This window comes from Physcomitrium patens, chromosome 7 (genome assembly GCF_059467195.1).
Source record: "Physcomitrium patens ecotype Gransden chromosome 7, ASM5946719v1, whole genome shotgun sequence".
Taxonomy (NCBI): domain Eukaryota; kingdom Viridiplantae; phylum Streptophyta; class Bryopsida; order Funariales; family Funariaceae; genus Physcomitrium; species Physcomitrium patens.
The window spans coordinates 15,642,034-15,660,632 of record NC_143416.1 but is presented as its reverse complement, the minus strand read 5'-3'; the positions used below and the strand labels follow the sequence as shown (position 1 = coordinate 15,660,632).

The window sequence follows — 18,599 nt, the reverse complement described above, 5'->3', positions numbered from 1 at the left end:
CTATAGTAGATATTGCACACAATTTTAGTCGCATAGTCTTTATTATAGCTGAAAAAACTTGTTTTTTGATACATTGTCTTTTGTAAAAATTGTGCTCCTCATTTAGTAATTGTATTGCTTCTTTGGACAATATTAAGCAATGTGCTTATTTTTTCCATAATATAAGTAAAAATTCTCTTAACAATGTCAAGTCTTTTTTTGCTCATTAAGGAGTTTAAAATGTATTGTATCAATTTGCATTAGTTTTGGCCATGATGAATAAGTTTCTAAAAACTTAAGAGTTGTCATCATTACTTGACTTGTTCCTCTTTAGGCAAGTCTTTATTCTTCATGCCTTTTAAATAATTGATTATTGCATGCAATGGCTTGAATAATAAATTATTCCAAAGATTTTATTTTTATCATTGTTAATAATAAATCTTTTATATTATCCTTCAACCTATATTGAAATTGATTAATAAAAGATTTATCATTTCAATCCACATTACAAGAAAGGTTTTGGAATTCAATAGCATATAAAGTGGCTAAACATAATCCTTGTCATAAAGATAAGAACTTGATCTTTGCTACTCTTTTTTAATCACTTTCTTTGAATATAACCATAAACACTTCTGGAAATGAATTCAAATTATAAAAAACTCATTAATTCTTTTCCATCAAAGGTGCAAATGAAGAGAGAGCACTTCTAGATAGAAAAGCACCTATGAATCCAACTTAAGTAATTCCATGAAGATATTAGAAATGATGCAATCTTAGAAAGAACTTGATTTGTTACAAAAATCCTCAAAATTTTGATCTTGTTCTATCAAACTTCTCGAGTCATACAAATCCTTCTTTTTGTTGTACTTATAGAAACAAAACTTCTTGGATTTGATTGTGAGGTCGATCTATTTACTTCTTTTAACTACACAACCTCTTGACATAGATTTTGAACTTCTTCTATAGGCGTAGGATTAGTAGTTCCATGGTTGGCACTAGTTATGTATGAAATTTCCATCCTAAGAGTATTGACAAGTTTGTAAAGATCTGTAATAATTACAAATCTATTTTTATTTTTACTATTAAAACTATTTATGTTATTATTGAATCCACAAAATATAAACACTTGTTTATTAATTATTGAAAACAGAATGTCAACACCTTTACAATTTCTGATGAATACATTTATTTTCTTTCATGAAGTAAAAACTAATTCTCTCAATTTGAATACTGACAAGAATTTTCACCATGACTTGAAATGTAGAATTTTATTTCATATAAAAAATCACAAGAAATATGGAGAAGAATAGCTTTCACAACGAATGAAGAAAAGAGTACAGATGAAAGCAAATGAAGTAGGCTCACAAGTCTTATTTAACGACATTGTATTGATAAGAATAGTAAACTGCTTTATCTCCTTCAAAAGTAACCTATAGCGATGAAAGAATAATTCGCAGTATATATTATATTATTACAAATATATATGTAACGATTCCGAAGGTCCGGAAATAGACCCATCACCGTCCGCGGAATTAGGTGCATCGAGACCACAGGGAGAGAGCATCTGGTCTGGGCACCAGACGCCGCATCAGGCTCGGGATGGGGCGGCGCAGCGGGGGCCGCCGAACCAGGAGGTTCGGGCCAAGGCCTCTGACTTGGAAGATGGGGGAGCTTTGGGTGTGGCCGGAGGCTCGTGAGCCAGCTTCGGATTTCGGTGGAAAAAGCTTGTGTGGATGCCATGGAGTTCCACGAGGGAGGCCCTGACGGAGACGACTATGGTGGGAGTTTCGCGAACGATCTCTCGCTGCTGCGCAAAGTTAAACTTGCACAGTGTTGAGCTCCGATTTTTGTGCTTGAGCTCAGTCCTTGGTTGCTGAACCTTTTTCGGTCGGGGTTTCAGATTGAGGATTGGTGATGTGTGGCGGCCTGGAGGGCGTGCAAGGTGAGACAGGGGATGATGGCATTCTTCGTTTGTCGTGAGGCATTCGGGAGGCAAATGAGTTCGGTGTGAGGGACATTGGGTTTTGCGAGATCGTCGAGGGACGGGCTACCCCGCTGTTCAGTTTTGTTTTTGGCTGAATGATGGAATTTCAATCCGCAGGGTTCTAATATCATAAATAAGGGGAGAGGAGGAGAAGGAGGAGGAGGCTTTGAGCAATGTCGGCTCGAGCGGCAACAAGCTCTCGGATGCCGTTCAGCATAGGCAGTACAACTGTTCCCGTCCGCATTTTCCCGCACAATTTTATTAGCTTTAGCCAAGTTAAGTATGGCTGCAGAGTTGCCTTTGAGGATTCAGCGAAGCTCAGGCAGCGTGGGAGTGGTGGATTTTGCTTTACGCCCCTTTCTCCGTCGTGTAGAATTCGGGGTCGCAGCAGCAGGTTCGGGTGCTTCAACTCTACTGGCTGAATTGCCTCTCCTTTGTTCTCGATTCTGTACAGGAGCTTAATCAACTCTACAGATTGTGGCTTTGGGGTGTAATCGTGTCTATTCGGAGTGGCTTTTCCTTGGCTTTTCCTTGGATCTTTATCGGTAGTAAACAAGGTTCCTATCGTGGAGCGCTCCCGCGTAAGGTTCTGTAATTGCATTTGTGCCCGAATAGTAATTTTCAATTATGAAATTGAACTTTATAATCTGAAGCTGCGAACAGCAACTCTCAAGCTTCTGAGTTGCTCCGAGTGTGCCTTAAAATTATTGCCATTGTCAACTTCGAGTATTCCAGTATAAAACATTATTATCTTACTGATTCTGAGCTGTTTAACATCTCAGAAACCAGAAAAGATGTTTGTATGCTGTGCTTTTCATCCTTGTGTACATTGAAAATCTCTGCTTCGCAGCATTGCAAGTTAACACTGTACACTATCACAAATGCTTTGAGAATGCAGTGATTAACCTATTTACTTACGGAATGGAGTATTGTGGTGAGTATAGTAAATAAGTTTAGGTTCCACTTTGTGAATAAAGGACGGAATTGATACTGTTCATTGGTATGACAGTTGTAGTTCCTGATCTAGTTGGCAGCCACAAGGTATGCCTCGTAACAATGCATTCTAGATTGCTCAATTTTATCGTAATTAAGAGCTGATATAGTGTGTATCATCAGACGATGCATCGATGGGTTCAGAAGTGGCGCTTTCAAGCTTTAGCTTCTACTTTTTTCACAGAATAACAAATTTCGAGGCTATATAGTCGACATCCAGAGTTTAGTCAGCCTGCTTTATTTACGAATTTTGCGAGTAAGTAAAATTATTGTGGCATTAGTTGAAGAGTCTGCTTCGTTCTAACATTTCCCTTCATTTGCTGGGTTTGATAGATACTACATTATGTAATTATTGGAACAAAAAGGTATGTAATATTTTCGGTTTCCACCAGGAGAGTCGATCAGGTATAAGCTCTCGTTCACCTTCTGATCAGGAATAGCAAACATCTAAGGTTATTGCTATTGTGTTTGTTTTGTATTGCAGCTCTAACCCGAAAAGAAGTCAATCTAGGCGAGTGAGAGACCGTCCACTTTCAGAAGTAAGTAATCGTACTGGTGAAGATGGCAGAGACAATCCAGCTACAGTACAGGATCCTCAAACATTATCCAGTGGAGCAGAACTTTCTCCACCAGGGGATGGGGGTAGACTTTATGCTCAAGGAGGTGGTGCTTCAACTGCTGCCTCGAATGCCGAGGGGCAGGAATCAGATGGAAACAGGACATCAAGTGAAGGTCCGTTTGAGGTAATATATGCGACATAGGGCACTTAATAGTCTGGCCCAATTCCTGAGCTTCTCCATAGGCAATGGCAATTTCTTGGCGTAAATAGACATGTTTTCGAAGCATCTCCTTCAACTGTAGCTGTTCAGGATGATAGTGCACTTTTGTAATTTATGACGATTTTTCTGTGCACCTCCTTTAATGGAGCTGCTCATAGTTGACTCATTATCAGTAGAAATGGTTTGCAGAGGATGCCAGCTTCAACTGCAAACAGAGAGAGTACAGGCGTTTCTGTGAATGATCTTATGCTCTTGGTGAAGGAAGCAGAAACAAGTGAGTAGCCTTTCACCGTCCCGCAATGTAGCAGTTGTCATATTCCCTTTTGTAGATAACGAAACTCGACCTATACAACAAAGCTGGCAGAGTGTTAATGTATCGCTCCGATGATCAGATATCAGGACACTTAGCCAGCTGCGTGAGCGCGCTGTTAATGAATTACAAACAGCACGTAATGAAAAGGAAGAACTTCAGTCGCAAGTTCAGATTTTGAAGGTATGGTTTGCGCTTGAGGTTAAAGTTCATTGGATTACAAAGTGAGCGTAGTGCAATTCTTGGCTTCATGTCCAGCATCACCAGTGATATTTTGGAATCTTGAGTAGTGATTGACTTCTTTTTTTTTTCTTTTTTTTTCTGTTGCTTAATTGGTCTGGCAGGCACGTCTTGCGGAGTCAGAAGCCAAACTGAAATATACTGTTCAAGCTAGGGAGAGGACCCAGCTGTTGGAAGAGGAGGTTGAAGCACTGAGGCAGGGACTTGCTCAGACTGAAGTAGATAGCCAAGCATTCGCAACGCTGAAGGAGGAAAATAGAGTGATGAAAGAAAGCTTGACTGCTCTTAAACAAGCTGGTGGTAATGGTCTACTAGAAGCAAAATATCAAAGCTCATTAGATGAGGTAAATTCTTTGAGGGTACAACTTGCAGATGCACAGGCAGAGATAACGAAGTTTTCCAGGGGAACCGGACGGGAAAGGGCAGGATTACAAGAGTACATAGTGGGATTAGAAAAAAAAATAGCTGATATGGAAAAACAATTAGCTGAAGCGAATGCTAATAGCGCAGAGCTTAAATCTTTGGAAGATGAAAGCATGGCGTTACAAGAAGAGGCAGCTGCTCTGCGAGCTCAGTTGGCTGGTCGATCAGACAGCTCTTCATCTTCTGAAGATCAAACGCTCCAACGCCAAGTAAGATCTAAATTGACGTCTTTTCTTTTTTGACAATTAAGCCTTAACATTCAATTGAGCTGATGACATGGTTTGTCGTAACATTGTATAGCATTGTATAACATCACCTTGCTTTTTGCAATTGATTCCAGTTGCTATTGATACATGGCATTTCCATGGTCGTGTTAAAATATTTGCCTTAATCTTCGCAAGTGATGGTTGTACTTCATAATGATTATTAATTGTTCAATGTTCTTTCTGACGTTATTTTGTGAAGGTGGATTCACTTAAGTCCTTGCTTGCTCGAGCCGTAGCTGAAAAGAATGCTCTTTTAGATCTGCGTAGCGAGAATCTTCGGCTGCGTGAACAAGTGAAACTTTTGGAAGAGCGCATACGGGAATCAGATGCTGAAATTCAAGCACAATTGCAAATCTACACAGCAGAAGTCGAAGCTTTCCAGGCCTCTTTGAACGATCTAAAGTCTGAAAATGAGACCTCTGTGGTGCAAGTTCCTGTTGATGAAATGACATGGGACTTTTGGAGCGAGCTGCTGCTGCGCATCGACGCGTTGATGTTGGGTGACTTGCTAACCCAGGTCAGGAGGACTTTTATGGGAATTCACTGTGTATGTGTGCGTGTGCGTGTGCGTATGTAATAAGTGCTTGCCACTTGATCGAATGTATTCCCTGATCTATCCTGAGCTCTTAAATTATTGGAAGCGAAACATATTTTATTGATCATTCGAGAAATCATGTGGTACAGGAAGATGCAAAGGAGCTGCACTTGATGGCTTGGCGTAGAGAAAAACGATTGTGCGATGTGTATGTTAATCTTGCAGACGAGCCTGACGAAGACCTGGTGGGTGCTTTCCAGGAGCTTTTACAACCTAAGAAAAGGTGAAAGAATTTTGCCTTTCACGTTTTACTGCTTCCACTTATTCTTGTTGGCATATCATTTAGATAGGCGGAATGCCTATATAGAAGTCAAGCTCTTAGAGATTGAAGGTGTCACTATACACCCTGTTGAGAACCATTGTTCCTGAATAGATCATATTAGATAAGGTCCCATGCCAACTTATTCAATTTTGGGTTAGTTTATTTTGTGAGTCTATCTTGGCAAGTCTTTTTTAGGATCCATTGGTTGTTCTCAGAATAGTATATCCCGTTTTTAGGAAGTATACCCCCGAAAGATCTCAGGGCGTTGGCCTTTCATCAGTCTTTTGTTCTCTATTACAAGTTTGAAATTTGGATAAACATAATCATAACATTATCGTGTTTTTTGTCGTATTCTTCAGGCCAGGAATATATGTGATACACATTGCTGCTGAAATGGCCCCAGTTGCTAAGGTATGTTTTTTTCAGTCATAGACTCTGTTTAAAAAGATTTCCATCTTATGTCGAGGAATTGTTTAAACTATAATATTGTTCAATTCATCAACTGACTAGTAAAGCTTGCAGGCATGGGAATCATGGTATTCTCTATCTTTCTAAAAGATGAGGAAAAGCTAGGAAGCATCTATTTTATGTAATTTACCTGGAAGAAAACTTTGATGAGAAAAGTTTTTACTTATCTTAGCCTTCCTCGAAGGGGATAGTGAGATTTTCCGCGTATTATATCTTATGTGTGGTACTTGGTTCTCAGATGGTCACAAACTATGAATTGCTTACCCTGTCGTTAGCATCTTTAATACATGACGTAGGCAATGCATGTGTACTAGGAGACGCGACAAAATCTCATCGATGGTCGAAGACGTACTTTTCTCTGCATTAGTGTTCGCTTATGATTCTCTTACGACGCAGTACTGATAGTCACAAATTGACTTAAATCCTGAGATGAGACTAATGACATGCTCTCTGAAGGTTGGAGGTTTGGGAGACGTGCTAACAGGATTAAGTCGATCCTTACAAAGAAAGGGGCATCTTGTGGAAGCTATTCTTCCGAAGTATGATTGTATGGACTACTCTCGCATCTCTAATCTCAAGGTTTGTTCCATAATCCTCACCCTAATGGTTGTTTGAATACTGAAGTGTTCATGCTGTTGGCTTTATTTGCTAACTTGGGTGTCTAATCTACGTGTTGTGATCATTACTCGTTGCATGATCGCTGAAATCACAATTGTTTTCCTCCCTTATATGGATTAATATGATATAATTTTAAGCGGGTTCAAGGTAGTTCAGATATCATCGACCTGTTCTGAAGAGGCGTATGATACGTTTTTGTATACAGGAGTTGGACTTGGAGCTCCATTCGTCCTTCGATGGCCAAACACACAAGAATAAAGTGTGGTCTGGGATTGTGGAAGGTACGCGACTACTTCTTTTTAACTTTTACGTTTGAAGCTCTTGAACTTGGCATTTTTTGAGTGATAGTCGTTTAGAGCATACTCAGAGGACTCTTTAGGTACTTGTAGTTCGGTCTCGAAGTGGCATCACTAGCCATTGAATGGAAGAGCCATTTCAACCTACACTTGACGTGTGTGTTTTAGTTGTCTCTATCAACATTAGTCTCTGATTTTTTGGATGCCCTTAAGTTGCAAGACGTGTTTTAACAACAGTTTTATTTTTATGGGAGTGTCTGTTCATGCATCTATATGCTCAATAAATATACTGTTTCAACTATTCACGGCGTTCGAGTATTCTGTAATACCATTGATATCCTGTTCTGTGCAGGGCTTCCTGTGTATTTTATTGAGCCACTACATCCAGCGAAATTTTTCTGGAGAGGGCAGTTTTACAGTGAACCTGACGATTTCAGGCGGTTCACTTACTTTTGCCGAGCTGCAATGGAGTTTTTATTGCAATCTGGAAAGAGACCAGATATAATTCACAGTCATGATTGGCAAACTGCTGTAGTGGTAATGTTAATACTCGATCATCTACAATTTATTTTCTTCATCCTCTGTTCAATTAAGTAGCACTTGAGATATTTTTCTAGTGTTGCTCGATCATTTTCTTATAATTTATTATGATAGTGAGACTGCTCATACTTAGGAATGAAATTATATAGCTAAGCAGTTTACATGCCCTGCTTATTATGACAAAGCTGACGATTGAATCAGCTGTGTGATTTCTGCAGGCCCCTTTGTACTGGGATGTTTTTGTGCCACTTGGGCTGGACTCTGCTAGGTTGGCATTCACTTGCCATAATTTTGAGTATCAAGGAGCTGAGAATTCTGGAGCAATCGCTGCATGTGGTCTGTCTCCACAGACCCTGATGCGTCCTGATCGAATGCAAGATAATTCCCATCACAACAAAATCAATCTACTTAAGGTCATTGATGCTCTTTCTCCTAGTGATCATGCGAAGATTCAATAATGATGTACATGCTTCTGTTACACTTCTAATGATTTCCCTACTCATTGAGGTAGGTAACTAGTTCGTGTTGATAGTAAGCTGTCGATTGGCCTTTTTAGTTTAATGTTTTCTCTTTTGAAAACGTGCAACCTTGAAATTGGGGTAAATATTTCGCTGTGATTCTAATCTAGCTATGAATAATGGCTGGCTCCTACATGCAAGATACTACCGCGAAGAATTCATCGCTATGTTTCTACGCTGAAGATCCGACTTAAAATAGAATTAAATGAAATATTAGTACGTCGACACTTCTCATTGTGGAAAATCCGTTTCGAAACTGTGTAGGGAGGAGTTGTTTTCTCCAACGTTGTGACTACTGTGTCCCCCACATATGCTCAAGAGGTGCTACGACCAGAGGTACGTGTAACAAGTTCTTGCATTTTTTTTCATGTTCTTTCGAACGCATGCAAGATTTATGAGTATGTGGTAACAAGTGGGTTTTGATTTTTTTTCCTGTTATGCAATCTCCTGCACTTTCCCTATGTTCCATTCGTTTCTGTCATTTGTTTTTTTTTTTTCACACAAAGCAGTTAATTGCAATCTGTGTGCCTTGAAAGATATAGATTCTTTGTGTTTCAGGTTATTAGATATCACCCGTAAAATTTCCAAATCAATAATTTTCAAAGTGGCCTTGGATAACGTATTTGCCATATTATTGAGTGTGTGATGATTTACATTATTTTACTGTCTCAACTAAAATCAGTTGTTATAATCTTGCATGTGCACTGAAAATCTGAGTTTTCCACAATGCCATTCATTCACAACAGTAACCTCTTGTCGATGATTTACAGGGTGGAAAAGGCTTGCATGGAACATTGGGTGTACACTCAAAGAAGTTTTTTGGAGTTCTAAACGGAATTGATCAAGAAGTGTGGGATCCAGCCACAGACACTCTAATTGATTGCCAATATAGCGCGCATGATATAGATGGAAAGTTTGTCAACAAGCAAAGGCTGCGGGAGCGCTTGGGGCTAGCTAGTGAAGGCGAGGATGAAAGAAGGCCATTGGTAGGACTTGCGTCTCTTTATCGTTTGGTCATTTTAAACTCAAATTTGTTATTATTGAGGCTTCTTGGCAATGTCCCAAAATATCGTGACTAGTTTCGGATTGACCCTCAAATAGGAATTCTCCCTCATGATAATCAGGCAGCTAACGTTACATATAATCTTTGATCGATGCTTTTATGTTATAATGGGAGGCAGTTGCAACTTTCGTTTCATACCTTCCTGCTGATCAGTAGAAACCTCCTTTGTTCTTTGGTTGTTTGTTGCCATTTCTGACCTAGGCCTATGATGCATTTGCTGTCACGATAAGCCGTGTCTTTTATTCAGATCTACTTTTTTCTTTATGTATTTGAGTTCCAGCAAGGAAAAAAATTAACTACTGTGCCATTATCAACATGTCCTGGTGGCAATACATATGCCAGTCATAGTACGTATGTTTTATCTTCGTTCATCCAGCTTTCAGATCCTTATTATGATGAATAAGGATTTGCTTACTATTAATTTGTTAAAAGTGCGAAATCTCAAGCGCACGTATGTGTCTCTCAGGTTGGATGTGTGACAAGGCTTGTCCCACAAAAAGGTGTGCATCTCATTAGACACGCCATCTACCGCACGTTAGAGAAAGGTGGTCAATTTATATTGTTGGGATCTAGTCCCGTTCCTCACATTCAGGTATGGCCTTCTTGAGCAATTTTATTTTTACTTAATTTATTTAATATCCATGACAATATCCATGAGTACTGATTATGTGATCGAGCTTCGACTGATCGATTTCTGTACCGCTGTGTGGATGGTTGTGAAGGATCTTACAGCAAATGTATTCCCTCCAAAATTTTGATCAGCATATTACACACATTTATTTGCTGTTGAATTACTAATTTGAAATTTCTCCAACAGCATGAGTTTGAGGGTATTGCTCGTCAGTTCGAAAACCACCCCCAAATCCGCCTTGTTCTGAAGTACGATGAGGCTCTCTCACATGCCATATATGCGGCATCTGATATCTTTGTGATTCCATCTATATTTGAGCCCTGCGGTCTTACACAGGTCTGATATTCCTTTGGAACATCTATTTTTCTTTTTCTTTTCTCCACTATACTTAATGCCATGAATCTTGTTATGTACGCCTTGTTAACCCCCGGCTGAACTCGTCAAAATGATCTGAAGGTCAGATCACTAGTTTTCATAATCGAAACGAATATGTGGTATGTTTAGTCATCCCATCATAGCTTGCTCTTTGATAATTGTGGTTTTCTTGTAATTGCAGATGATATCTATGCGCTATGGAACAATACCTGTGGTGCGGAGGACTGGTGGGCTTGCAGATAGGTTTGTGTTGGCTTAATTTCGACCCTTGTTTCTCCCTCCAAGGCTGCGTGAAGTGTTATTTGGATATTCAGAATAAGAAGTCTTTTACTCAGCAGTTTCAATTTTTAGTTCAGGTTTTTTAGGTCATTTCAGAGTGCTGAATCAGTGGGTTACTCAGGGTCGGAGTTAGATTGGTATCCTTCAGTAACTTCATTGTCCACCAACGCTTAAAAGTTGCTTTGTTAAAGTAGGCAAAGGCTTCTGGGACTGAACGTTGCTTGTGATTGCTCCATCTGCAGTGTGTTTGATGTCGACGATGAAAGGAATCCCGAGGAGAAAAAGAACGGATTTGTATTTGACGATGCAAACGAAGGGGTGAGTACATTAAATGGAATATTGAAGTCCTGTGTGTTGTCTGATTACCGTTCATTTTGGGACATTTGGGAGCACATAGTGAAATTAATATTGCTTACCTATGTTGCAGATAACTGAGTCTTTATTTGTTCTAAAATTTTAACATCTTATGGGTCTGCATATGTTGTTACAGACAAAACTGTTCATTGCTTTAGAAGGATTGGGTATATGGGTAGTAGTTAAGCCACGGGTCACACAAAACATGTAGTGAAGATATTCTGCAGTATCTCTTGAGAACTTTTCAGGGCTCAATTTTATTTAGCTGGCAGTTAATGTCAAAATGTTTTAGGGCAGTCTGTTCGTAGTTCTAGTTCTTGCCAGTATTATTGATGTGCGACGTACGAACTTGGTTAACTTGTATGCTGTCTCGTTCAGAGTCTGAACTGGGGATTGGATCGGGCGCTGGATTATTATTCGCAAAGACCTGAATGGTGGCAAGATTTAGTTAAAAAGGCTATGCTCATTGACTTCAGTTGGGATACTTCAGCCGACCAGTATGTAGATCTGTACAAGCAAGTGCTTTCGAAGGCCAATGCTTGACAATGCAGTTAAGATTCATTTTTTTCCATCTCAATACTGTATTTAGATAATAATCAATGAAGACGTATTGCATTGATAAGAGATACCTAGGTTACACTACATAAACACATTCCAATACCATTTTGTGTTAAGTAGGAGTACGTGGAGGAAACGCAATGTACACAGCACTACCAGTAATCTATCTTTTAATGCCTTGCGTATCTTCTTTCAAATTCTAATGTTTGATTTCAATCTGCCATTTGCCTCTTGATCTCTTGTCATAAGTAATGTCTTTTTAGGCTCAGGTGGACCAACTTTCAATGAACGAAATGCTATCACATACAAGCATGAGAGGACAACCAAGCTTCTACTAAGTGGACATGTCGACGGCTGTGAATAGCTTGGCAGTTTTTTTTCTATCTGTTGGCAAATATAAGCTTGTAAAAATATAAAAATAAAAACTAATTTAAACATGTAGTTTGATAATCACACATCATTTTGAAATTTTCATTGAGATCAACTGACAAAAATCACAATCTCTTTCTGAACAATGTACTCAGAAGTGTATCAATAACAATGTAACGCAGTGTAAATGTGATTAATTTCATGTAATTTTTATATTAAAAAATATATTCCTAACAATGTATAGTCATAAAATTATGTTTTTAAACATAAGAAAATATATCTTTTAATGACGTACTATTGAAATACTTTTGTGTGGTTCTCAGCTGTTTTGTTTGCATCGTGATTCATTGTTGTGTTGTTTGCATCAACATATTACTCCTAAGGCAAAGCAACGACCCCTAATAATAAAGTGTATATGTCTGTATAACATCCACACACACCACAACAAAAACATAAAAATAAAAACATCTATAAATAAATTTCATATATATACATACAGTTAGATTATATTTAGATATCTAAATCATAATCACTACATTCATTTTTCACATCAAGGATAAAACGAAAGTTGTAGTGACACAACGAGCTAACCAAGTGCTGGAGAAGTGGGGTATCGATCCCCATACCTCTCGCATGCTAAGCGAGCGCTCTACCATCTGAGCTACATCCCCTATCCCAGAGGCTGTCGCCCTAAACTGATGACATATTTTGACCTTCATGTTAAATTTGACCCTGTTCTCAGCCCAACCACAACCATCCTTATCTTCTCACCTTCCTTAATTCCTCCCAAGTGAAGGGTAAGAGGGCTTTCCCAGCCATTAAATTCCTGACATAGCATTATATGTCAGTGTACACGGGATGAAGTGTCGTGCTACTTCATACAGAAGTAAAAATCCTAAAACAGCTTTCCATCTACATAACCTTGAACTACAGTCATGAATGATTACGTAGTCATGAAACATTCAAAGGTCAGAATAGATCATGTCTATCGTTCACTGGAGTAACCTGGGATTCAACAATCTTGTAACGAATATTTACACCCGCCAACCCAAACACAGGAGCTGGAGATTGATGCGGTAGCTATATCAGCATGTCCGGTTGTGTTTGCATTTAGATGCCATGTGTAGATAGCTATATCACAACTTTACAAAGACACGGAAGCAGCCTTTGGAAGAACCCAGGAAAAAGTAACGAAGAACTGAAAGACCTGGCGAATGAAACACATGATACCATACTAAGATTACTTCATTGATTACAGTACTAAGAAGGAAATACATATCATCATCAGATAGGTTGCACAGATTATTCCAACAATTAAAACTGGAGTGTTAACAAGATAAACGTTCATTTAAAAATCAATCTCGTGGGCAATTGCAGCTCTACTTGTAAGAGGTATCTAGATGAAATGCCTAGTGAGTGGCAACAGCGGCATCAATGAACGCTCTTCCGGCAGAGCGGTTGGCCAAAGGTCCGTGGCATCCAAGAAGCTGTCATGCAAGGAAAACATGAAAATAAAATTAGGAGTAGCTCATGCTGAAACAATAGAGAACCCTAAGAATTCGCCATAATTGGCAACAAATATAAATGATTCAGTTCAGAGAAAAGAGGGAAAACACTCTAAGCTCCTCATTCATCACAATGTAACTCACCTTAGCAGTGACACCATCGTTAACCAGGCGGTTTTCTTCCTTCCACTTCACGTAGTCCACTCTGGCAAACTTAGTGAATCCCCTGTATAGAGAGGACACACGTGTTTGAGAGAGGTCTAAACCTCACGGACCCAAACTCACATGTATCGCAAAAGGGCTCTACGTGTTTCCACTGACCAAAAAATGTGAAAAATATATATATAATGACAAACCGATGCGAGATTACATAAATCAGATGTCTGGATCCAGAACGCCGGGCCTTCTTTATCTTAAAGGACTACACCACCCAGAGCTCAATCGATAACCACAATTAACAACATCCAAGATACTCACCACTTCCTGCTGACAATGATCTTTTGACGACCAGGGAATTTGAACTTAGCACGACGAAGAGCCTCCTGTGCATGCACACCATTCTGATCCTTGCAACGAACGGACAAGAGCACTTGACCAATGGCGACACGAGCACACACACCCTGTGGCTTTCCAAAGGCTCCCCTCATGCCTGTCTGGAGCCTATCAGCTCCAGCGCACGAAAGCATCTTGTTAATACGCAGCACATGGAAGGGATGCACGCGCACGCGCAGATGGAAGGCATCCTTTCCGGCGTACTTCGTCATGTACTTGTTGCAGGCAATACGAGCAGCCTCCAGAGCCTCGCTAGAGACGTTTTCCTTTTCCCATGACACCAAGTGAACACAGTAGGGAAATTCATCAACTCCTTTCTTCTTCATGCCCACATCGTAGATACGAATTTTAGGGTCCGGAACACCCCGACAGAATCGAGACTTAGGGTAAGGCTTGTTCTTGATCTGCCGGTAGCATCTAGCCGGACCTGCAATACAGCACTCTCACCACATCAACAACCTTCCATACCATAAAACACACGATAGACCGGAACCTAGCATTCAAGCTAAGTCAGATCGAAACCAGACTCGTGTGCAACACAACACCACCACACTGAAAGCACGCAACGATGTTGACAAAGAAAACCCTAAGAATCAAAACCCTAAATCTTAAACCACAAGTACCCATCCATAAGAGGAAATGATGAGCGGGACACAGAAGACATTACGGCGACCCATAGCGAACATAGAACGCGAATTACAACACAGTCCAGAAGACTGAAGCAGGAAGCGGAAGACCCAGCTCCGAAAAACACTGGAAACAACAGCAGATCGAAGCAGAACCAGCAAGAGAACTGGCAGGGCGACGAGATAGTGTGAGGTTTTCAAAGAACAAAGCTATGATGGAGACTTACGGCGGCCCATGGCGAAGTATGAGGTGCGACGGAGGGGGTTCCGAGTCGCGAGGGGACGTGGGAAGTTGTGAAAAAGGTGGAGGGCAGTGAAGCTGCCTTGGTTATGAACCAGGCTCTACCCTTTCTTCCTCCACAGGGCTGCGAGAGCCCCCAAACCCTAATCTCTCCCCCCCCCCCCCCAACCTGGCTTCGTGCCCTTTGCCGGACGGACGGCAACTTTCTGCCGGTTGGCGTTTAGGAATTACGGATCTGAGGTGGTAAATGCTCACTTCCGTAATAGTCTTGACGGTTAGGATACCTAGTTTGCACCCAGTTGATCTGGGTTCTCGAGTCCCGGTTACGGAGCTCTTTCGGTCGGAGATAACCCGAAACTATACCAAGTGATAGCATTGAGGTACTCAAAGCGAATGCCATGGTTGGAGGGTTCGATTCCCGGGATGGATACTTATGGATGGGCCTAATGGAAACTCTCGCCCAATTGGTTAACAAACAAGGTGTGTCAAAAAAAAAAGAAAAAAAAAAAAGAAGAAACTAGGGTGGTAAACTTTAACAATGCTATTTTTTGGTGTAAAGTACATATTAGTAAAAATGGCTCTGCAGCTTTGTTCGTTTTTATTCGCTTGGTGATGTGGTTTTTTTGTCTGTAAAAAAGCATCGTAAGCATTTAGTGATGAATAAACCACATCACGTGTATTATATTGTTATGTTATTTTAAAATTACAAAAGGTTAGAGTTAGAAGAAGAAGGTGATAAACTTTTTTTTGTTAATATTATTATTTGGAGTATAAAGTAGAAATTTGTAAAAAAATATTCTTTGAACATACATTAGAATTTAGTGACAGTTAAAAAAGTACGGGCTTTATTTAAATTACTTGTTCTAAAATGATCGACTCGAAGGTTCCCTTTGCCAGAAGGAGAAAGCATTGGCTGTCATCCCGCAGAATTTTCGGTTTCGAACATAGCACATGTTATAAGCCTTAAATTTATTCTTTCTTAAACTGTAATATAACTGCATAAGATTGGTCGTGAGTCTTTCTGTATGATTTTGCATGAAGTATAGTGACAACATAGAAGATTCACTCATACAAACTACTGTTTGAAGGTTGTCATTAGTTTCTACACACGAAGGTTTAACTCTTTCCGTCTTCGATATTTTGAATAGCTCGTGGAAAGTGAGGTTGATATGACCGTAATGCTTGGCAATATCTGTAGGCTCACTGCGTGTTGCAGCGAAACTGGAGAGCGCCGACTACATTTAATGATCTCAACACTCCTCCTCGCTCATCATAATATTTACATAATATAAAATTTGTATAGAATCATGATTTATACTTTTCTGTGATCTTGCAAGATCAAGAATTGTTGCCTCATTAAAACCTTATCTAGAAAAACCTTATTTTATTTAAGGACAAAACCATAGATGAAGAAAAAAGAGTACAACATCATTTTCTTTAATTATTTAAAGAGCTCATTAACTTTCATATTTAAGAAAAGCAAGTCACTGCATATCAATGCCATAAGTAAGTCGACGATGGTTGCTTAATGGGAGAGCTTTGGTGAAGAGATCAGCAAGATTATTTGTAGATTCAATTTTCTTAATTATAAGTGTTTGATCAGTAATCAAGTCATGAGTATAACTAAAATACTTTGGATCAATATGCTTTGTCCTGTTGCCTTTAATGAAACCAACTTGCATCTGTGCAATACAAGCACTATTATCTTCATACAAGATAGTTGGAGAATCATCATATGAAAATCCACAGGTTGTTTGAATGAATTTATCAATTGATCGCAACCAAATACATTCTCGAGATGCTTCATGTAAGGCAATAATTTCTGCTTGGTTGGATGAAGTTGTAGTTATTGTTTGTTTCACTGATTTCCATGATATTGTAGCTCCATGTCTTAAAAATACATATCTTGTTTGAGATTTAGCTATTGCAATATCAGATTTATATCCTGCATCACAATATCCAACCAATTTTGGATCTGCAATTTTTGTGTAATATAATTCCAAGTCTTCATTACTTTTTAAATAACGTAATAAATGTTTGATGCCATTCCAATGTTGTAGTGTTGGACATGCACTATGTCTTGCAAGAACACTAACTCCAAATGCAATATCTGGTCTTGTAGATGTAGCTAAATACAAAAGTGCTCCAATCACTGCGAGGTATGGATATTGGTCTCCCAATATTTTCTCCTCTTCTTGGCATGGACGGTATGGATCATGACCATCACGACCATGTCCAACCATTGGTGTGGACAATGGATAAGCATCAATCATATTAAATCTTTACAAGATTCATCTAATATATGTTAGTTGGTAGAAAAAAATACTACCATCTGTAAGATGCATAATTTGAAGACCAATGCAAAAAGTTTTTTTTCCTAACATTTTCATCTCAAATTCACATATAAGTAGGTTTGTAGCTGTAACACATGCAAATGTAGTACCTACTAGGTTAAGATCATCAACATATACAGCGATGATCACAAAACTAGTTTTATCTCGTTTGATAAACAAATAAGGGATTAGTGGATCACTTATAAAATTATTTGTAATTAAATAATCTCAAAGACGTTGATACTACATGTGTCCAGATTGTTTTAAACCATACAAGGCCTTACATAATTTAATACCACGATATTTTTCTAGAGCGGGTAGATTTGGAGTTCCTGTTTCTAAGCCAAGTGGAACTTTCATATAAATATTTGCATCAAGAGAACCATATAAATATGTAGTAACTACATCCATCAAATGCATCTCAAGGGTGGCATGAACTTTCATTCCAATAATATATCGAAATGTAATTGAATCCATGACTGAAAAATATGATGATTCATAAACAATACCAAATCGTTGAGTAAATCCTTGAGCAACAAGACAAGCTTTATAGCGGATTATTTGGCCTTGAGCATCTCGCTTGCATATTAATACCATTTTATATCCCACGGGGCGAGTTGTAAGAGTGTCTACAATTGGACCAAAGACTTTCCTCTTACACAAAGAGGCATACTCTTCCTCAATAGCAATTTTCTATTTTGACCAATCTGAGCAACGCATCGCCTCTTGGATGGTTTAAGGTTCAGGATCGTCTTCCTTGCAAGAAAGAGCTTCTATAATCATATATGCAAATGATTCATCTACCATAATAGATGGTTTGTTCCAAATATAATCTGCAGTACAATACAGAATAGATAATTCTTTATTCAACTTGTTCTTATTCCTTCCAATTCCAAGATTGTTTTTCATTGGAATTGAAGGTACATTATGCATGGATATATCATCATGAATTGGTAGTCTTGCAAGATGAGTGGCAATTTCTTGAGAAATAATACCAGAATTAGTTAATTTTATAGCTTTTTTCTTACGTGGTTGTTTATCTCGTCCACGAGTTCTTTTAGTTGTTGTTGTTATAACTTGAGGTATTGTAGTCATTGGCTTTGCAATCTGAGCAAGTGCATTCTGAGCCTCATTAATAGGAACTCTTGTAATTTTAGGTGCATCATTGAAGCCATCAAGTGTTTCATCTTCAATCCGTTTTAAATGTAAAATCTAAACAACTTCAGTTTCTGCCAAAGATGTCCTAAGATTGGGATTCATTGTAAACATTTCTGGTGTTTCAAATATGAGTACTTTATTTCTTTATTGATTGGATACTCCTCCTCGAAGAGATGGGAATATATTTTCTTCAAAACGGAAATTTTACAAACGTGCACGTAATAATGTGTCAGTTGATGGATCAACAATACGAATAATGCTTGGTGAATCAAAACCAACATATA

The 18,599-nt window shown here is 38.9% G+C and overlaps 2 protein-coding genes and 1 non-coding gene across 7 annotated transcripts; 1 reads left to right on the top strand and 2 right to left on the bottom strand.

Moving 5' to 3' along the window:
• The first annotated feature begins 1,714 nt into the window (after nucleotides 1-1,714).
• On the top strand, nucleotides 1,715-11,728 carry LOC112284587 (uncharacterized). Of its 5 annotated transcripts, XM_090252127.1 has the most exons (21): nucleotides 1,795-1,921; nucleotides 2,081-2,357; nucleotides 3,080-3,212; nucleotides 3,441-3,699; nucleotides 3,925-4,009; nucleotides 4,128-4,228; nucleotides 4,390-4,917; nucleotides 5,174-5,491; nucleotides 5,659-5,792; nucleotides 6,191-6,242; nucleotides 6,756-6,878; nucleotides 7,123-7,198; nucleotides 7,566-7,750; nucleotides 7,972-8,166; nucleotides 8,536-8,607; nucleotides 9,042-9,257; nucleotides 9,801-9,926; nucleotides 10,152-10,301; nucleotides 10,522-10,583; nucleotides 10,862-10,937; nucleotides 11,352-11,728. In XM_090252127.1, the coding sequence occupies exons 5-21, from the start codon at nucleotides 3,928-3,930 to the stop codon at nucleotides 11,514-11,516; spliced, it is 2,661 nt and encodes an 886-aa protein (XP_090108253.1). In that variant the 5' UTR covers nucleotides 1,795-1,921; nucleotides 2,081-2,357; nucleotides 3,080-3,212; nucleotides 3,441-3,699; nucleotides 3,925-3,927; the 3' UTR covers nucleotides 11,517-11,728. The 5 variants fall into 5 exon arrangements, 4 of the variants coding, with proteins under 4 accessions (XP_024380256.1, XP_024380258.1, XP_090108253.1 ...); XM_024524488.3 differs by lacking the exon at nucleotides 3,080-3,212 and having other exon boundaries at nucleotides 1,715-1,921; XR_016504257.1 differs by lacking the exon at nucleotides 3,080-3,212 and having other exon boundaries at nucleotides 1,748-1,921; nucleotides 10,057-10,301.
• A 770-nt stretch (nucleotides 11,729-12,498) lies between these two features.
• On the bottom strand, nucleotides 12,499-12,571 carry TRNAA-AGC (transfer RNA alanine (anticodon AGC)). Its single transcript has one exon. It is a non-coding gene; the product is annotated as a tRNA-Ala (tRNA).
• Nucleotides 12,572-13,127: 556 nt separating this feature from the next.
• On the bottom strand, nucleotides 13,128-14,871 carry LOC112284588 (large ribosomal subunit protein uL16). The gene is made up of 4 exons (XM_024524494.3): nucleotides 14,811-14,871; nucleotides 13,883-14,384; nucleotides 13,550-13,631; nucleotides 13,128-13,387 (listed from the first exon to the last, which is right to left on the bottom strand). The coding sequence occupies exons 1-4, from the start codon at nucleotides 14,818-14,820 to the stop codon at nucleotides 13,310-13,312; spliced, it is 672 nt and encodes a 223-aa protein (XP_024380262.1). The 5' UTR covers nucleotides 14,821-14,871; the 3' UTR covers nucleotides 13,128-13,309.
• Nucleotides 14,872-18,599: the final 3,728 nt, after the last annotated feature.

Bases quoted from the DNA above. Each gene is read 5' to 3' on its own strand.
- LOC112284588 (XM_024524494.3), bottom strand. The intron at 13,632-13,882 runs GTGAGTATCTTG...CTCTCTATACAG, and splicing joins ATCATTGTCAGCAGGAAGTG to GGGATTCACTAAGTTTGCCA. The intron at 13,388-13,549 runs GTGAGTTACATT...CTTGCATGACAG, and splicing joins ACGATGGTGTCACTGCTAAG to CTTCTTGGATGCCACGGACC.
- LOC112284587 (XM_024524488.3), top strand. From the start codon at position 2,137: ATGTCGGCTCGAGCGGCAACAAGCTCTCGGATGCCGTTCAGCATAGGC. The intron at 7,199-7,565 runs GTACGCGACTAC...TGTTCTGTGCAG, and splicing joins GTGGTCTGGGATTGTGGAAG to GGCTTCCTGTGTATTTTATT. The intron at 10,584-10,861 runs GTTTGTGTTGGC...CTCCATCTGCAG, and splicing joins ACTGGTGGGCTTGCAGATAG to TGTGTTTGATGTCGACGATG.